The sequence below is a fragment of the Giraffa tippelskirchi genome, chromosome 5 (assembly GCF_054371585.1).
Source record: "Giraffa tippelskirchi isolate mGirTip1 chromosome 5, T2T-mGirTip1v1.2.pri, whole genome shotgun sequence".
NCBI classification, from domain to species: Eukaryota; Metazoa; Chordata; class Mammalia; order Artiodactyla; family Giraffidae; genus Giraffa; species Giraffa tippelskirchi.
Genome location: NC_137279.1, coordinates 46347324 through 46367118, shown reverse-complemented (window position 1 = coordinate 46367118; position 19795 = coordinate 46347324). Strand labels below are relative to the sequence as shown.

At 37.2% G+C, this 19795-nt stretch overlaps 1 protein-coding gene across 10 annotated transcripts in view; it reads right to left on the bottom strand.

The window, feature by feature from the left end:
- DESI2 (desumoylating isopeptidase 2) overlaps positions 1 to 19795 on the bottom strand; it is a 47582-nt gene that overhangs the window by 12124 nt on the left and 15663 nt on the right. For 9 of the 10 annotated variants that reach the window (XM_081486844.1, XM_081486847.1, XM_081486845.1 and 6 more), the window contains 2 exons: positions 3827 to 3899; positions 1134 to 1227 (listed from right to left, as the gene is read on the bottom strand). In XM_081486844.1, the coding sequence (XP_081342970.1) occupies positions 1134 to 1227; positions 3827 to 3899 (167 nt within the window). The remainder of the gene's footprint in view (positions 1 to 1133; positions 1228 to 3826; positions 3900 to 19795) is intronic. The other variant, XM_081486853.1, reaches the window with a different exon arrangement.

Here is a 19795-nt window from a genome sequence, read left to right as displayed (position 1 = left end):
ATGTATTATTCTTCATTATTCCATTATTATTATTCTTTATTATTCCATTATTTCTTCAGTGAGATCAACTGTCAAATGACTAATTTTAAAAAAAGGCATCATAAAACCAAACCCCTTCTAAACAATACACCAAACCAAAAAACAAACCAAGCCCCCACCACTCCTAAACTACTACCCTGGAAATGCAATAGACATTATTCAACAGAGAGTACAATTTTAGTCAGATACAAGTTAGAATCCAAGAAAGCTGACAACACTCAGAAAATCCTTTTATCTAGGAGTTCTGACAAAAGGGAGACCTAACAGATGGATTCAGGCTGGCATTATAGCACTTATGTGTGTGACTATTTCAAATTGGTTATAGGCTAAGAGAATCATTAACTTAGTAGTGACAAAAGGGTACATTCCTATACTGAATTTCAGTGTTATAACCTCATTTCATTATTTTTCACTTGGCAACTATTATAGGCCTAGAAGTTTCTTTAAAGCTCCTTGGAACTAAGATTCTAAATATCACTTTAAATACTAAACTTAATTAAGGAATGACAATTTGATTATTAGCATTAGCAGTAGGTTTTCGGTGCTTTTTACTACTCCCAAGGCTCCAGAGTACACTCATATCCATACATTTTAGACATTTTAGGTCTATCAGTATATATAGTACCTTAACAATACTTTCTCAGCTAATCTATTCAGATTATTTTAGCTATTTCAAGTTTATAAATAGTGTCCCTTTCACTGGGAAAATGAAGAGATTTTGAAGAGTGTTAGGTAGGTCACAATTAATCTTTCCTCCATCTCCCTCCAAATAGGAGACTGAGGGAAGCAATCATTAGATAGGAAAGTCTGTTAAAGCAGAATCTTACATCAAGGTAAAAACATTTGTAAAGGAGACAAAATAACTTTCAAGAGTTCTCAATAAGAGCAACAGACTAACTTCTTTCAGGCACTTTATCTGGCTGATTACTATCTTTACACAACTTAGATCTGATTTTAAAGCGTCAGCAACTAAAACAACATTGAAGAAACATTTTAACTTCCTATATTTTTTAATCTACAGAATGAATTCTGTATGCCTGAATACAAGTTTTGGTACCTAAGACAGTGTAATAAAAATTATCCTCCCTACTTACTTAAATTTAAATGTTTCTCCTAGTTCAGAAGCATTTCCTGGGGAAATTTCAAATATTCCAGAAAAGGGGTAAGGATGGCCACCATAAGCAAATTCTGAAAAGAGAAAACTCATGATTTTTAGTATTTATCACATAAAATTTAACCAGTATGCTGAATTAGATTTAATAAATGATGAAGATAATAATGATACCATCTAAATATTTTTCAATTTAGTAATGCTTTCACAAACATCTCATTTAGCTATTACTTGTATATAACAGTTGACGCAAGACTTGAAACTCTAATAAAAGAAGTTCAAAGGTAATTCTGACTTCTATGTTTACTTTATAAAGGCTAGAGGAGAGTGCCTAACACTCAAAAGAGAAAAAAGTCCCTGTGTTTCCCTATCACGCAAAGTACGTAGGTGGTCAGTTCAGTGTTGTGCCATTTAAAACTTAAAGTGGTCAAATTTCAAACTTGTATTTTACTGGAAAAATTGTCTAATGACAATGAGTTTTCAACGTTCTTGGGATTAAGACGCTTGGTTTATCTTTGATTAAGAATGAAACATTAGGAAATCAGAAAAATGGAATTCAATCCCCCTCATTCAAGAAAAAATAAGCTGAAAAATTAACATACACAACCACTGACACACAGACACACACTCCACAGCACATCTTTAAGCTAGGAGACAGCAACTTGTATTATAGTGAATGTACATCCAGGCTGATCAGATACAAACTCTTATCCAGAATGAAAATGAAGAATGGTTTCAAATCCGGAAGGAAATAAAATTTCTGGCGACAATTATGGTATAAGATACTTTGATATTTAAGTGGCAAATCGTAGTAGACTTACTTAAAGAATTCTAAACAAATGCTTAAATTAATATTGTCACTTCAATTTATTAAATATAATCTTAAAGGTTTTAGAACAAAGCATGGGAAAGAACAAGGCAATTCTAAGTTTACTTTTGATTCAGATCTTTCAGAACAAACAACAATAATGTAGAATAAGAAAGCATTAAATTCTGAAACATACAACTTTTTAATAATAGAACTTTATAAAACACTGTAGATAAGGTTAGACATGGAAAAATCATATTTTGATTTTTAACTTTCTCAATTATAGTAAAATTGTAGGCCCACTTATTCGTCTATTCAAGAAGCAGTAATTCACTTTTAGCAATGTATTTGGTTCTGGTTTTGCTCTTTTAAACCATGCTTCTAATTATTCCTAAGTCATTTTATGAATGGGAATGATGATTAGGCAGATAAAAGGATAATGGACTAGTATATGAGAATACTTGGGTTCAAGTCTTAGTTTTGTTAATTAGCAGTATGACTTTCTGCAGGTTTGAGCTCTAGTTTCTTCATCCGAAAAACGGATGCCCCATGCTGCAAACTACCTCAGAGTAGCGTGGTCATGTGGTTCCAAAATCGATGGCACTTTAAAAACTGTAACATACCACTCATTCAGTTAAAAATGAACATTCATGCAACTTTGGCAAAAGCCACATCAAACAGGGAGCAAGCCTACAGACTACAATTTCACCTGTATCAATACACGAACCACTGGAACCTTCAACACAAACCCCTCTGCTTTCTGGTAGATGCAGTCTTTCAAGTAAAATGGAGCTTGTAAGACAGATTTTTATAGCCAATATTTAATATGGTACACTGCACCTAGAAGAAGCTAAGTTAGCATATAAAAAGGGGACAGTAAAACACCACACTGACACATGTAAGTCACTGAGCCTTTTCCTTATATTAGCTAAGCTGGTACCACGTGGTCACAAAGAGCCAGACATGACTTAGTGACCAAACAACAACAAATGCAGTCTTCAGGGGTAACTGGGAGGAAACTGCAGTAGCATAATCTAAGAGGTGACAAAGACTGCCTAGCTTAAGCAAATAAGAGCACTTCTGCTACAGGGTGAGCTTATGATTCAAACTAGTGTATTATTACAACCTTGGTGAAATCAGCAATGTGATCTGTCTTATGAAGAACATTCTACTTAAAACATGGTCAGGTGATTATCTTGTACCAAGAGAGAGAATTAGAACAAAGGAAAAAGCTGTTGAAACAGACTTGCTTGGTTTGAATGGTTTCAACTACATTTATCATAATGAATGGTAATAAAGAATAAAAAGGGCTCAGTTAATGACAAAGGCCATCATTCTTAAGCAAAAAACAACATGTATTCAAAGGCAGGATTTGCTCAGTAATATTTTTAAGCTTTATAACTATACATTTGTACGTCTACAAAAACAAGTTACTGAAATTCCCTCAGGAAATTGGTATTTCAAAATTGACGTTACAGCACCAATCCTTTTCCAACCAAAATGATTATTTATATCATACTATCTTTTCAAAGTGCAAGGTTTCTTAGGAAGGTCAATATAGATTAAGGCAAAACTGTCATGGTACAACAATCTCAAAATATTTTTTAAGACACAGGATTTAGAATAAAAGATAACCAAATCAATGTACACGTGTGTACTTTGAGTACTTTCTCCTCAAATACATTCAATTTTGGGCATTTTTCCAAAATATAGTATAAACAAATATGGGGAGATTTTCTACTTTCTACAATAAAGTACAGTACTTTAAAAAAAAAAAAGAAAAAGGAAGAGCTATAGTCATGATTTTTGCAACCCTTTTAAATGAGAAAAATCTTCAGAAAGTATATTTAGACTGTGTGCACACATACCTCTGCCATATACTTCAATTCCTGAATGAAAAACTCCAATTCCGATCGAAGAGGTGTATTCGTTCATCCAGTACTAGAGGGGAAGAAAAGATTCAGTATATTTGTTCATTTATAATTCAAATCCACTTATAAGAGGCTACTATTTCCTGAATTTTTACTGAATATTTAGGCCTTTCTAACCCTATTTCTTGGTATTTTCCTTACAGCTCTGAAATTCCCATGCTAATGGCACATTCAGTCTTATCTCTGTGCCTTTGACTGTGCCACATGCCATATGGAATGCCTTCCTGCGTCAAAATGAAAGTGAACTGAAAGTGACAGCTGCTCAGTTTTGTCTGCCTCTTTGCAACCCCATGGAATGCCCACCAGGCTGCTCTGTCCATGGGATTTCCCAGGTAAGAATACTGGAGTGGGTTGATACTTCCTTCTCCAGGGCATCTTCCTGACCTTGCTGCATTGTAGGAAGATTCTTTACTTCCCTTTACCAGGGAAGCTCAACAATCTCATTAGTAATCAGAAAAATGCTAGTTAAAACAATGAGCTACCATTCTTTTTTTTTTTGGTTGCTTGGTTGTGGGGTCTTAGTTCTCCAACCAGGGATTGAGCCCAGGCCCTTATCAGTGACAGCACGGAGTCTAACCACTGGATGACTAGGGAACTCCCTACCAGTTTTTTTTTTTTTTTTAAATCCATCAGACTGGCAAAAAAACCCCAAAACATTGCTAATACTTAGTGTTGGCAAGGATGTCAGTAAGATATTGCACAAATGTGAATTAACGACAATTAATTAACCATTCCACCTCCTGAAGCCAGTCTACAGAAATGCTTGAACATATGCAGAGACATGTCCTAGGATATTAACTTCAGTTATCTATAGCACTAAAAACTGGAAACAGTCTAAATACCAGTAGGAGAATGGTTACATAAGTGATGGTAAATCCATATGATGAACTATCATACAGCTACCAAAAGAATGAGTTACTATAAAAGGGCACTAAAAATATACCTAAGACACATAAAGACATCAGGTCATAATTCATTATCTGTAGCAAGATCACATTTTTGTAAGTTAAATAAATAGGTCCTGTGTGTATGTTTACATGCTAAATATAAAACAAACAAAACAAAACTACCACCAATTACAACAAAAGAAAGTTTGAAGCATTACAGATCAAACTGTTAACAGTTTGGGGGAGCGGAGCAGATATAGCATGGGGGTGTGAACGCAGGGGTGTAAAGAGATATATTCACTTTTGACTCCATACATTTCAAGATTGTTTTTCTCAATTTTATGAACTATGTATATTACTAACTTTTATAATTAGAAAAACGTTTACCCACATCTATTTGTTCAGTGGGTTTCCTGACAGCCAACTTCTAAGACTTAAATTGTCTTTTCCAATTGAGAAATCTCATTGCTTACACTGTTTACAACCAATAATTTGATCTACTACCTAACTTCCTTAACAATGGCACCTACAGGCTTTTGTTCTAGATGCAGACAGCTCCTATGTAAAGTTACCTTTTCTCATGTTATGGTGTAAGCGCCTCTCTTTCAAAATAGAATATTTTTGAAAAAGAGAGAGATACATAACAGTTGTCTGCAATAATCAAAAGATTTTAAAACTCTTAGTAAACTGAATATTTATTTGCATTTAACATTTAATATCTGTATTAATTTTAACAATTTATCTTTTGTTGACCAGTAAATAGCCTTCTCAAAGTGATTCTATAATAGATTTCTATAATGGGAATCTAAACATTTTATTAACAGAGAGAAAGGTTTTCATGAAAAAACAAAAACAAAAACCCTGCACAATAACTTTTAGCCAGAAGAGCTAATACAGGCCTAGGATGGGAATGTACTTGTCAGAGTGGGGAATCCTAGACTCAGAAATCTTTTACTCTCTGCTCTTTCACAGTTGAAAATAATCTCTTCTATAGCATTTCTGTATGTTGCCTGGGTATATATACTATATATACTACTTTAGTTTGAAATTTCCCTGCATTCAAGACTTTACATTCTAAATATAAAAGAATATGTTTCGACACATCCCACAAATTGGAAAATCAATAAAATGAGAGAAGCTAAAAATGAGAGAGAAATCCATTACCTAAAAATTTCGTCAGTCCTTTAAAGTTTACCATAAAGAGATTTGACCTATGTAAGGTTTCTAAAGAACTGCTGAGACACTGTAATGAAAAATGAATACCTGATAGCTTTGCAAGTGGTAGTGTTACCTCCACTCAGAAAGAAAGTTGGACAATCAGGTCAAGGGTTTCTGCTCAAGGTTATAGGAAGCCTGCAAGCTGCTAGGAAAAGTATTTCTTAACCCAGAGATATTTCTTTGAACAGTATTAAAAAGCAGATGTTAACCACTCTTAACATTGTTTCCCAAAGGCTCTGTATCAATATTCTGTGCCAGGCAGGAATTAATGCTGATGTTTAACAATGAGGGACTCAACAGTTCCTTGCATTTCAAGTATCTTCTACCCCTAGAAAGGGCCCCAAAGATAAGAGTTATTTCCTGGATTAAAGTAACTATTTACTAGTTACAGATCTATGACTAGATATTTCTACTGACCTTACAAAAACAATTATAATGATTACAATAAGTAATTGTACACTAACAAATTGGAAAACTGAAATGAAGAGAATAAATTCCTGGGAAGACAGAGTACTGAGACCGAATCAAGAAGAGACAGAAAATTTGAATAGATCTATAATTAATGAGAATGAAGAAATGAGAATTGGTCATTTTAAAGCTATCCTGAAAGAAAAGCCTACAACCAGGTGATTTGGCGCTAGTGGTAAAGAACTTGCCTGTCAATGCAGGAGATGAAAGAGATGTGGGTTCGATCCCTGGGTTGGGAAGATCCCCTGGAGGAGGGCATGGCAACCCACTCCAGTATTCTTGCCTAGAGAATCCCAGAAGAGCCTGGTGGGGCTACAGCCCATGGAGTTGCAAAGAGTCCAACACAACTGAAGCTACTGAGCATCCACACACCAAGTATTTAAACAAGAACACTAATTCTTCACAAACTTCTCAAAAGACAGAAGAAAAGAGAACATTTCCCAAGTCACTCTATGAGGCCAGCATTAATTGAGACACCAAAACCAGACGAAGACAGCATAAGAAAACTAGAGATTAATCTCTTACGAATACAGATTCAAAAATCCTCAACAAAATACTAGCAAACGGAATTTGGCAACATGTAAAAAGGAATATACATCATGACCAAGTGATATTTATTCTAGGAATGGAAGGTGAATTAAGTATCTCCCCAAATCAATTAATGTAATATACCACATCTCGAGAAGAAAGGACAAAGAATCCTATGCTTTCATGATCAAAACACTCAACAAACTAGGAATACAAGGATCCAGGTTCAGGGATCAAACCTTTGTCTCCTGCACTGGCAGGCAGATTCTTTACCACTGAGCCACCTGCTTGCTGGTTATCTGTTTTAAACATAGCAGTGTGTACATGTCAATCCTAAACTCCCAATCTATTTCTCCACCCTTGCCCCCTGGTAACCATAAGTTCATTCTCTATTTTTGTTTTGTAAATATGTTTATAATTTGTTTTTTTAGATTCTGTATATAATACATGTACACACACACACATATATATAAATAAATACTCTGTATATAATACAAGTGATATTTGTCTTTGTCTGACTTCACTCAGTATGATAATCTCCAGGTCCATCATGTTGCTGCAAATGGCATTTCATTCTTTTTTAATGACTGAGTAATATTCCACTGGACATATGTAAAATGGTACAGCAGTTTTGGAAAAGTTTGGTGGGCCCTCAAATATATTAAGCCTAGAGTTACTATGCTGCTGCTGCTTAGTTGCTCAGTTGTGTCCAACTCTTTGTGACCCCACGGACTCTAGCCCACCAGGCTTCTCTGTCCATGGGGATTCTCCAGGCAAGAATAATGGAAAGGATTTCACTCCTGGGTTTATGCTCAAACACATGAAAACACATATAAAAAGTTGCCATCAATGTTCACAGCAGTTTATTTACTGTAGGCCCAAAGTGGAAAACAACCCAAACATCCCCCAACTGATGAATAGATAAACAGTGTGGCATACCTATATTACATTATTTCCCAACAAAAAGGAAAGAAGTTGCTGATGCATGCAGCAATTGAATGAACCTTGAAAACATTATGCCAGGTGAAATAAGTCAATCACAGTGTATGATTCCATTTATATGAAATGCCTAAAATAGGTAAATTTATACAGATAGAAAATAGATTAGTGGCTACTTATGACTGGGAGGTTTGCACAGAAATCGGGAGTGATTGCTAATGGGTATGGGATTTCTTTCTGAGGTGATGAAAAATGACTAATACTGAATGGGAAGATAGCTGTACAATTTTGTGAATGCCCTAAAATCCACTGAATTGTACACAAAGGGCGAACTGTATGATAAGTGAACTATGTTTCAATAAAACTGTTTTAAAAATGCTAGGAATAGAAGTAAAAGATCTACTAACTTGTACCAAATGGTACAAGAGCATATAATTTCCACAGTTGGCAAACCTAAACAAAAACTCTTCTATAAATATCATGAATCCTCCAAGGACAAAATTTCCTTTAGACAGAATACATACTTTGTTCCTTTAAAAAAGTGTAATTTGGCATTATAACAAAGTTTCCTCTCTGTTAGCAAAGTGAGAACCAAGAAACTCTTGAACAAAAAAATTTCCATTTTCCTGTCTTCTTCTAGGAAATAATCCATAATATAAGCTTTAGTAAAAGTGAAATAAAATATACATATTATGAGTATGGGACTTGATGCCCACACCCCCCAAAGTGAAAAGACTATTAGCTACCTTAAAACATTTTCTAATGAAAAACCCAAAAGATGGTCCAATTAGTTCTTGGACCCTTGTTGTTTGGTCATTAAGTCATGTCTGATTCTTTGCAATCCCATGGACTGTAGCCTGCCAGGCCCCTTCCCTAGTCAAAAACCTTTAACTAGGTTATTCTTCAAATTACAGACTGCATTCTTAATTCCAGATAGCTGCCTTCAAAAACATGTGAAAAACAGACTGTAAACAAATAACATATTAAGAACAGAAAAAAACTGGCAAGTCCCTGGCAGTCTAGTGGTTAGGATTTTTTGCTTTCACTGCTGAGGGCATAGGTTCAATCCTTGGTCAGGGAACTGATATCCCACAAGCTGCACAGCATGCCCACAACAAAACAAAAAATAAAAACCCCAAACTCTAAATATATATATGTATTCTGGTCAGCCACCTCTCATCTATGAACAGCAGCACATTACTGAAGAAATTAATTAAGTAAATTAGATGTTTCTCCTTGGTGTGATTTAAAAAATTTTTTTTTCTGAATGGACTCCAAAGAAAAAGAGGGTAAACCTTCCACAGAGAGTCCGTCAGAGTGAGAAATGCTCTCCAAATGTTCCTGTTTCTGTTAGGGCTTCCTTGCTCTATTATTAGAGAACACGCCTGGAAGGCTTATTACTCTTTAAAAACTGGGCAGGCTGCCTGCGGGAGCCGAGTGTTTAATTCAAGGTCAGCAAGCCTTATCGAGTCCTTCTGCCTCCAAGTCCTGCCAAGGCTATGCAGATAATATGGAGGATGCCTATTTTAAGTGGAGATGCATGAGATAACTGTAAACAAACAAAACAAGCACAGCAGTCTCTCGGTATCCGCGAGGGACTGGTGCCAGAACCCCCCGAGACTCCCCAGTCCGAGATGCTCTAGACCCTTATCTGAAATGGCGTGGTAAAGGCAGCCTCCTGCATCTGTGGATACGGAGAGCTGACTGTATATGAGGACTTAGTCTTTTACTGAATGATTTTAGTTGTGAAACTCCCCCTAAAATGACTCGCTGCGGGGACTTACTCATGTTGGAGTAATATTATCACCTCACAGTTTAAGATTTCTAATAGCAGTGTTTCTCAATGCTCCTCTAACTTGATTTCCATCCTTTGTCTTTAAAAAATTATTTATCTACCACTGCTGAAACATTTCACATGGTATCTGTGGAATAAAAATCTCCTCACAAAGCTCAACAGAGCTTCTCAAACTTACTATGTGGAAATGCATGCTTTTGTAGAATCATAAAACATTGATATTTTCCAACAGAAGATGTATTATAAATATGCAACATGAAATCACAGCCAGGAACATGTATCCATGAAAAACAAACAAACAAACCAAGCTGCTGAATTAGACATGACTGGATGTTAGCAAGATTTTTGTTAACTTCTGTTGGATATGTCTTCATTGATTTTGTTGTCCAAATAGCAGCAGATGCCAAAAGTTTTAAACTTACATACTTGGGGGAAAAGGACAATTTTATTTAAAGGCTTAGCTTTTTATTTGAATTGGGAAAAGACCACTTTTATTTCTAGAGTTGGGTCCAAGTCTAAGCGTATAACCTGTATTGAGAGACTAGTTGAATATACTGCTCTGAGACAACTGCAGAAGCTGGGATGAAGAGGGATATACATAATGACACTGGGGCCAGCCCTGCAGAGAAAGTTGACCACACAGGGCTGTGTGAGGGCGGAGCGACATGTAACACTGGGGGTGATCCACTAAAGGAAGCTTTATGTTCAAGTTTACCCAACGCTGACAACCATATAATCCGAGGGATTATATGAAGATCAGACGCTTTCGTTTGAAAGTTGGTTTACAATGTGATTCTTTTCAAACTGTTCCCAATATACCAAAGGAAAACAGCAAATGAGCCAGCTGCTACCACAAAACAGTCTCTCTCAAACCATGAAACAACAGCAGAGCTACCACAACATGTCCTTGTCAACCATCTACTAAGCTATTTGGTCAGCTTCATCTAACACTATCGTTCCCTTAGGATCCAACAGGAAAGCTCATAACATTTCTGTGTTCCAGTTTGGATCACAAGAACATTGTTTCTATTATCTTAGAATTTACTTCAGAGTTTACTGCTTGGATAGAAAAAGGTTGATCCAAGCATTAAAATGAACAATGCTGAAGCATTTGAACTACAGTGGAAAGACACTGGGCTGAGTGTCAGGAGATGGGGGTTCTTTGCCTTGGTTTCTTCACAGATATTTGGTAACTTTTTTTAATTTAATTTTTATTTTATATTAGAGTATAGTTGATTAACAATGATGGGTTAGTTACAGGTGTACTGCAAAGTGATTCAGTTATACCCATATAAGTATCTATTCTTTTTCAAATTCTTTTCCCATTTAGGTTATTTTACACAATATTGAGATCCCTATGCTATACAGTAGGTCTGTGCTGGCTATCTATTTTAAATAGTGTGAATATATCAATCCCAAACTCCCAATCTATCCCTCCCTGACTCTGACATCTGATAACTTTTAAAGGTTCCCAGTGTCACAAAAAGAGACACTGATTCCAATTCACACCCTTGGTTCAAATTCTCACTTCACTATCTACTACTTGTGTGACCTGGGGAAAGATACCTATCCTCTGTCCTTATTTACAAAATGGGGATAATAAACAGAGTCTTCCACAGAGAACTACTATACATACATTAGTATGTATAAAGTACTTAGGAGAGTGCTTGACCTACAACAAACATTAAACATTAATGGTAGCAAACACATATTGGTAGGATTCTTCCCTCATACTCTGTTCTACACATTGATAACGGGTTGGATGCACAAGTAAATAGCAGATTGGTTCTGGCTATCTGTTAATTCTCAGAACTTTCAAGATTTGGGAGTTGATGTCACATTACCAAGAGCAGTGACTCACTAAACTGAATGGCAAACAATGGCAGAGTTAATTCGACTCTGCTTTAAGATACCTATAAGCAATTATTTATCTTCTTGAGAAGTACAGATCTGAGTAAAAGGTCTCTGTAAGACAGTGGTTTTATGGGGTTCTTATATATTCAAGAAGGACACCAGCAGAGGACTGGAGAACTAATCTCACTTTGGTGTTAGAACCTTACAGCCTTGAACTTCTTAAGTCCACAGAAATGGCAAGTAAAAGAAGAGAAGAGAGCCAAGGAAGGACCACTAGAACATGCCTAACCCCCTCTGATACCTGCCAGTGTCACTGAGGGTTAGAAGGCTTACCAAAATAGTCCAGAGTATTAACATAAAAAGAGGAAATAATTCACAGAAAAATCATCATCTTGAAACATATGGGAAAGCAATAAATACACAAATAACTGCAGCTACTTTTGAACTGAATCTTGCTTCAATGCAAAAAATTGGCCTAAATATTTCCATTTATTATTTCTAAAGCATTGTTTACAGAACTGAACTGACTGTACTATATTACAGTCATATGTTAAAATGTTAAGTTCTTCTGATAGAGAACTTTCATTAAACTTCATTTTAGTCAGTGATTTGTTTTTATCAACTTAATAAAATGTTATGCTTCCCGCTTGAAAGCAACAACTATGATAAATGCTATTTCCCTAGTCTGGAACTTAAAACATTTAATATAATCACTTAGAGTCTGGGTCTGATTTCCTTAAAAGGCATATTAAATGATATAAGTATAAAGTATGACTGTTTCCCCTAAAAACTACAATCGGTGTTTCATGGCATTAAAAATAAGTAATTTACTTTATTCCCCCCAAAAGGTGTTTAGGACAAGACATTTCAATTACTGAGTTAAAAATCCAAAATAAACTGTAACAAGTAGAGACTGTGGGGTAATTATTATAGTGCCTTCTCATATAAAACTGTAATTGATGTTCACACTGTTAAGCTACCTTATGAAGTCTTTTTGGTACCAATGGATATACTCCAAGATAATCTTACCACAAATGCTACTTAACAGTAAATTATATTTAAATACTTTCTATGGTGGCTTAACATCAGGCTGGTCATAAACCAGAGACAATAAAATCACACCGAATGAACTGAGATTTTCAAGTATTTTTTTTTAGATGAAATCATGAATATCCATCTATGTCTGTTAATTTGCTTTATACTATAAGAATTATATAGTATCAGTTCAGTTCAGTTCACTTACTCAGTTGTGTCCAAGTCTTGGTGACTCCACAAAATGCAGTGAGTCAGGCCTCCCTGTACATCACCAAGTCCCGGAGTCAACCCAAACCCATGTTCACTGAGTCAGTGATGCCACCCAGCCATCTCATCCTCTGTCATCCCCTTCTTCTCCTGCCCTCAATCTTTCCCAGCATCAGGGTCTTTTCCAATGAGTCAACTCTTCTCATCAGGTGGCCAAAGTATTGGAGCTTCAGCTTCAACATCAGTCTGTCCAATGAACACCCAGGATTGGTCTCCTTTAGGATGGACTGGTTGGATCTCCTTGCAGTCCAAGGGACTCTCAAGAGTCTTCTCCAATACCACAGTTCAAAAACATCAATTCTTCAGCGCTCAGCTTTCTTTATAGTCCAACTTTCACATCCATACATGACCACTGGAAAAACCACAGCCTTAACTAGACGGACCTTTATTGGCAAAGTCAAGTCTCTGCTTTTTAATATGCTGTCTAGGTTGGTCATAACTTTCCTTCCAAGGAGTAAGCGTCTTTTAATTTCATGGCTGCAATCACCATCTGCAGTGATTCTGGGGCCCAGAAAAATAAAGTCAGTCACTGTTTCCCCATCTATTTGCCATGAAGTGAGGGGACCAGATGCCATGATCTTAGTTTTCTGAATGTTGAGCTTTAAGTCAACTTTTTTACTCTCCTCTTTCACGTTCATCAAGAGGCTCTTTAGTTCTTCTTTACTTTCTGCTATAAGGGTGTCATCTGCATATCTGAGGTTATTGATATTTCTCCCGGCAATCTTGATTCCAGCTTGTGTTTCTTCCAGTCCAGCATTTCTCATGATGTACTCTGCATATAAGCTAAATAAGCAGAGTGACAATATACAGCCTTGACGTACTCCTTTTCCTATTTGGAACCAGTCTGTTTTTCCATGTCCAGTTCTAACTGTTGCTTCCTGACCTGCACACGATTTCTCAAGAGGCAGGTCAGGTGGTCTGGTAGTCTCATCTCTTTAAGAATTTTCCACAGTTTATTGTGATCCACATAGTCAAAGGCTTTGGCATAGTCAATTAAGCAGAAATAGATGTTTTTCTGGAGCTCTCTTGCCTTTTCGATGATCCAGCGGATGTTGGCAATTTGATCTCTGGTTCCTCTGCCTTTTCTAAAACCAGCTTGAACATCTGGAAGTTCACGGTTCACGTACTGCTGAAGCCTGGCTTGGAGAATTTTGAGAATTACTTTACTAGCATGTGAAATGAGTGCAATTGTGCGGTAGTTTGAGCATTCTTTGGCATTGCCTTTCTTTGGGATTGGAATGAAAACAGACCTTTTCCAGTCCTGTGGCCACTGCTGAATTTTCCAGATTTGCTGACTTATTAAGTGCAGTACTTTCACAGCATCATCTTTGAGGATTTGAAATAGCTCAACTGGAATTCCATCACCTCCACTAGCTTTGTTCGTAGAGATGCTTCCTAAGGCCCACTTGACTTCATATTCCAGGATGTCTGGCTCTAGGTGAGTGATCACACCATTGTGATTATCTGGGTCGTGAAGATCTTTTTTGTACAGTTCTTCTGTGTATTCTTGCCACCTCTTCTTAATATCTTCTGCTTCTGTTAGGTCCCTACCATTTCTGTCCTTTATTGAGCCCATCTTTGCATGAAATGTTCCCTTGGTATCTCTAATTTTCTTGAAGAGATCTCTAGTCTTTCCCATTCTATTGTTTTCCTCTATTTCTTTGTATTTATCACTGAGGAAGGCTTTCTTATCTCTCCTTGCTATTCTTTGGAAGTCTGCATCCATATGGGTATATTTTTCCTTTTCTCCTTTGCCTATCGCTTCTTGTCTTTTCACAGCTATTTGTAAGGCCTCCTCAGACAGCCATTTTGCTTTTTTGCATTTCTTTTTCTTGGGGATGGTCTTGATTTCTGTCTCCTGTACAATGTCACGAACCTCCGTCCAAGTTCATCAGGTGCTCTATCAGATGTAGTCCCTTAAATATATTTCTCACTTCCACTGTATAGTCATAAGGGATTTGATTTAGGTCATACCTGAATGGTCTAGTGGTTTTCCCCACTTTCTTCAATTTCAGTCTGAATTTGGCAATAAGGAGTTCAAATCTGAGCCACAGTCCACTCCCAGTCTTGTTTTTGCTGACTGTATAGAGTTTCTCCATCTTTGGCTGCAAAGAATATAATCAATCTGATTTCGGTGTTGACCATCTGGTGATGTCCATGTTAGAGGCTTCTCTTGCGTTGTTGGAAGAGGGTGTTTGCTATGACCAGTGCGTTCTCTTGGCAGAACTCTATTAGCCTTTGCCCTGCTTCATTCTGTACTCCAAGGCCAAATTTGCCTGTTACTCCAGGTGTTTCTTGACTTCCTACTTTTGCATTCCAGTCCCCTATAATGAAAAGGACATCTCTTTTGGGTGTTAGTTCTAGAAGGTCTTGTAGGTCTTCATAGAACCATTCAACTTCAGCTTCTTCAGCATTACTGGTCGGGGCATAGACTTGGATTACCGTGATATTAAATGGTTCGCCTTGGAAATGAACAGAGATCATTTTGTCGTTTTTGAGATTGCATCCAAGTACTGCATTTTGGACTCTTTTGTTGACTGTGATAGCTACTCCATTTCTTCTAAGGGATTCCTGCCCACAGTAGTAGATATAATGGTCATCTGAGTTAAATTCACCCATTCCAGTCCATTTTAGTTTGCTGATTCCTAGAATGTCGATGTTCACTCTTGCCATCTCCTGTTTGACCACTTCCAATTTGCCTTGATTCAAAGACCTAACATTCCAGGTTCCTATGCAATATTGCTCTTTACAGCATCAAACCTTGCTTCTATCACCAGTCCCATCCACAACTGGGGGTTGTTTTTGCTTTGGCTCCATCCCTTCATTCTTTCTGGAGTTATTTCTCCACTGATCTCCAGTAGCACCTACCGACCTGGGGAGTTCATCTTTCAGTGTCCTACCTTTTTGCCTTTTCATACTGTTCATGGGGTTCTCAAGGCAAGAATACTGAAGTGGTTTGCCATTCCATTCTCCAGTGGACCACATTCTGTCAGACCTCTCCACCATGACCCGGGCGGCTGCGACGGTGCAGGAGTGCGGCCGAGAGGAGCTACCCCATGTCCAAGGTAAGGAGCAGCGGCTGTGCTTTGCTGGAGCAGCCGTGAAGAGATACTCCACGTCCAAGGTAAGAGAAACCCAAGTAAGATGGTAGGCACTGAGAGAGGGCATCAGAGGGTGGACAGACTGAAACCACAATCACAGACAACTAGCTAATCTGACCACATGGACCACAACCTTATATAGTACAGATTCTATTTTATTACTATTTCTAAGAAAATGTCCAATCTCTTCACTACCAGAAAATATTATCTGATAAGCACATGGCTGACTTTCTGTGTCTTAGGGAAAAAAAAAATTATCTACATATCAAAAACATTTTCATTTCAAAATTATTTATAAATTGTTGATTACAGTAATTAAGGTATTAAGCCTTAATCTTTTGGAGTTCCTGTTTATAAACAATTTGTCAGTAATCTTTTAGTTAATATTGTTTTACTCTCAAGTCTCAGTTCTGATGATAAAATTTAAAGTTAGCCAAGACTGACAGTGTAGCCAAAATAAACATATGCACAAAAGCTATAGCCAAACTTCCTTGTTTGCTGGGACAGTCCCAGTTTACATTTGCTTCAATGTAACTATTTAGACTGCACCTTTCTGATAAAACTTAAAGTTAGCCTAAGACTGGCCTTCTTAGGGACTGTACTGAGTCTTAAAAGCTCTTAAGTACTGTCCTGATCTCATGAGTGTGAATATGCCTAACTATATACTGATATGATAATCTAAAAAGCAAAGAAAATGTGGTGACATGTATTTTGTACAGGGCTGAAGTTCCTCCTCTTTATCGATTAGGCAAACTAATTCTCAAAAACAAATTACTATGTTTACCAAAAGATTAAATTTCTAAAACCCACAACAAGCTAGATACAAGATGACTCTGAATTAAGTTATTTAAAGAATAGATTTTTAAAAGTCAAATCAACAGTGAACCAAATGTGCCATGAATATTTTTAAGACTAAAACTATTTTATATGATCCACAGTTTGACTCTACTAGTAGATGGACAGGGTACTACCAGTTCTTGGTCCTGAACCACAAATATACCTGAAAACCAAGTTCTTGACAAATCTCTCCTAGCAAGCACTTAATTTAGTTGTGTGAAATATTTTGGTAAAACATTGAAACTCCTTTTAAGGAGCCTATTTGTATTTGACTATCCTCCTGGATCAGGTTCTAAAATTATATGAGATCTGAGACAAAGTCTTACTTAATTATGTACCCTCCATTTTGTTTACTGTATTGTATTATACTCAGATCATTCAAATTCCTGATCAGCTGAAATGTAGCAAGGAATATGTAATCCTTTTTCCTCTGTCCTGTCCTTAAATGTGATTCAGGGGAAAGAGCATGGGAAAAAGCAAGGGAATTCCAAAACACCCCATCTATTTCTGCTTCACTGACTACACTAAAGCCTTTGACTGTGCAGATCACAACAAACTAGGGAAAATTCTTAAAGAAATAGGAATACCAGACCACCTTATCTGCCTCCTGAGAAACCTGTATGCAGGTCAACAAGCAACCGGACAGGTCAAGTTAGAAACCGGACATGAAACAGACCGGTTCCAAATTGGGAAGGAGTACGTCAAGGCTGTTTATTGTCACCCTACTTATTTACCTTATATGCAGAGTACCAGAGTACATCATGTGAAATGCCAGGTTGGATGAAGCACAAACTGGAATCAAGACTGCCGGGAGAAATATCAATAACCTCAGATACACAGATGACACCACCCTTATGGCAGAAAGCAAAGAAGGACTAAAGAGCCTCATGATAAAAGTGAAAGAGGAGAGTGAAAAAGTGGCTTAAAACTCAACATTCATAAAAAGAAGATCATGCCATCCAGTTCTATCACTTCATGGCAAATAGATGGGGAAACAATGGAAATAGTGACAGACTTTATTTTTTGGGGCTCCAAAATCAATGCAGATGGTGACTGCAGTCATGAAATTAAAAGATGCATGTTCCTTGGAAGAAAAGCTAGGACAAGCCTAGACAGCATGTTAAAAAGCAGAGACATCACTTTGCCGATAAAGGTCCATATAGTCAAAGCTATGATTTTTCCAGTAGTCATGTATGGATGTGAGAGTTGGACCATGAAGAATGCCAAGTGCCAAAGAATTGATGCTTTTGAATTGTGGTGTTGGAGAAGACTCTTGAGAATTCCTTAGCAAGATCAAACCAGTCAATCCTAAAGGAAATCAGTCCTGAATATTCATTGGAAGGACTGATGTTGAAGCTGAAGCTCCAATACTTTGGCCACCTGATGCAAAGAGCCAACTCATTAGAAAAGACCTTGATGCTGGGAAAGATTGAGGGCAAGAGGAGAAGGGGACGACAGAGGATGAGATGGTTGGATGGCCTCACTGACTCAATGGACACGTGTTTGATCAAACTCAGGAGATAGTGAAAGACAGGGAAGCCTGGCGTGCTGCAGTTTATGGGACTGCAAAGAATCATACACTACTTACTGACTGAACAACAACATGGGAAAGGAGGATCTCCACTCTTTCACTCATTCAAGAAATATGTATTGAACACCTATGACACACTAGAACTAGCAATACAGACTCAAACATAACCAAGTTTCTGTTCTTTTGGAGCTTGCATCCTTGAAAAGTTATCTTTTAAACTGCAGGTGTAAAACTCATTAAAAAATCCTGAAATCACTTCAGTGGGCTGTGCCTGTATTATTTTAACTGAATGAAACATAATGTGGGCTTCTCAGGTGGTGCTAGTTGTAAAGAACCTGCCTGCCAATGCAGGAGACACAAGAGACTTGGTTGAGTTGGTCCCTGGGTTGGGAAGATCCCCTGGAGGAGGGCATGGCAACCCACTTCAGTATTCTTGCTTGGAGAATCCTATGGACAGAAGAGCCTGGTGAGCTACAGTCCACAGAGTTGCAAAGAGTTGGACATGACTGAAGTGACTTAGCACACACGCAACATTGTGGAATAGAACTTATCAGAGGATATCACATACACCAAAGTGTTTCCTAAATATCTGGTTTCAGCTACATGTGTGTTTAATAAGTATTATATAAAATGAATATTTTAGTTGAAAGTGAAAGTTGCTCAGTCGTGTCCGACTCTTTGTGACCTCATGGACCATACAGTCCATCAAATTCTCCAGGCCAGATTACTGAAGTGGGTAGCCATTCCCTTCCCCAGGGGATCTTCCCAACCCAGGGATTGAACCCAGGCCTCCTGCATTGCAGGTGGATTCTTTACCAGTTGAGCCAGAAGGGAAGCCCAGGATAAAATTGAGCAATGGTTCTAGAAGGTTCCTCTAAATGGCATCTCAGTTTAAATCTTATTTTAAATTTTTACTTACCTGCAAAGCTATAAATAAAGTTAGACAACTTTGATTAATAAAATGTATGTGTCGGGACTCTGCTAGACACTGGAGCTATAAGGATGATCAACTCACAGTCCCTGTCCATAAGGAACTCACTAAGAATGTAAACAATCAATCACAATTTGATAAGTGTTAAAACAAATATGTGTATATATCATAAGTAACTCATTTTTTGGATGTCACTCTAACACATGCTTTCACTTACTCTGTCTTTCATTATAACAGTCCACACAAAATATGTAAATCACTTTTCGGATATTCAAGCAAGTAATTTGCTCCCAAGGCCACATAATAAGTGGCTAAGTCATATATAGAGCCCAGGTTTCTTAGCGACTTCACCTATTGCTTTTTGAAATCACATGACTACTTCCTAATAGATAGTCTCATGTGGCTTTGATTTTCTTTACATGGTCTTGAAGTATCCTGAACAACTTCAGAATAAGATGGAGATCATTAATATTAGTTCATTGTTTTTCTTAAGTGTGAAATTTTGGTGATCTATC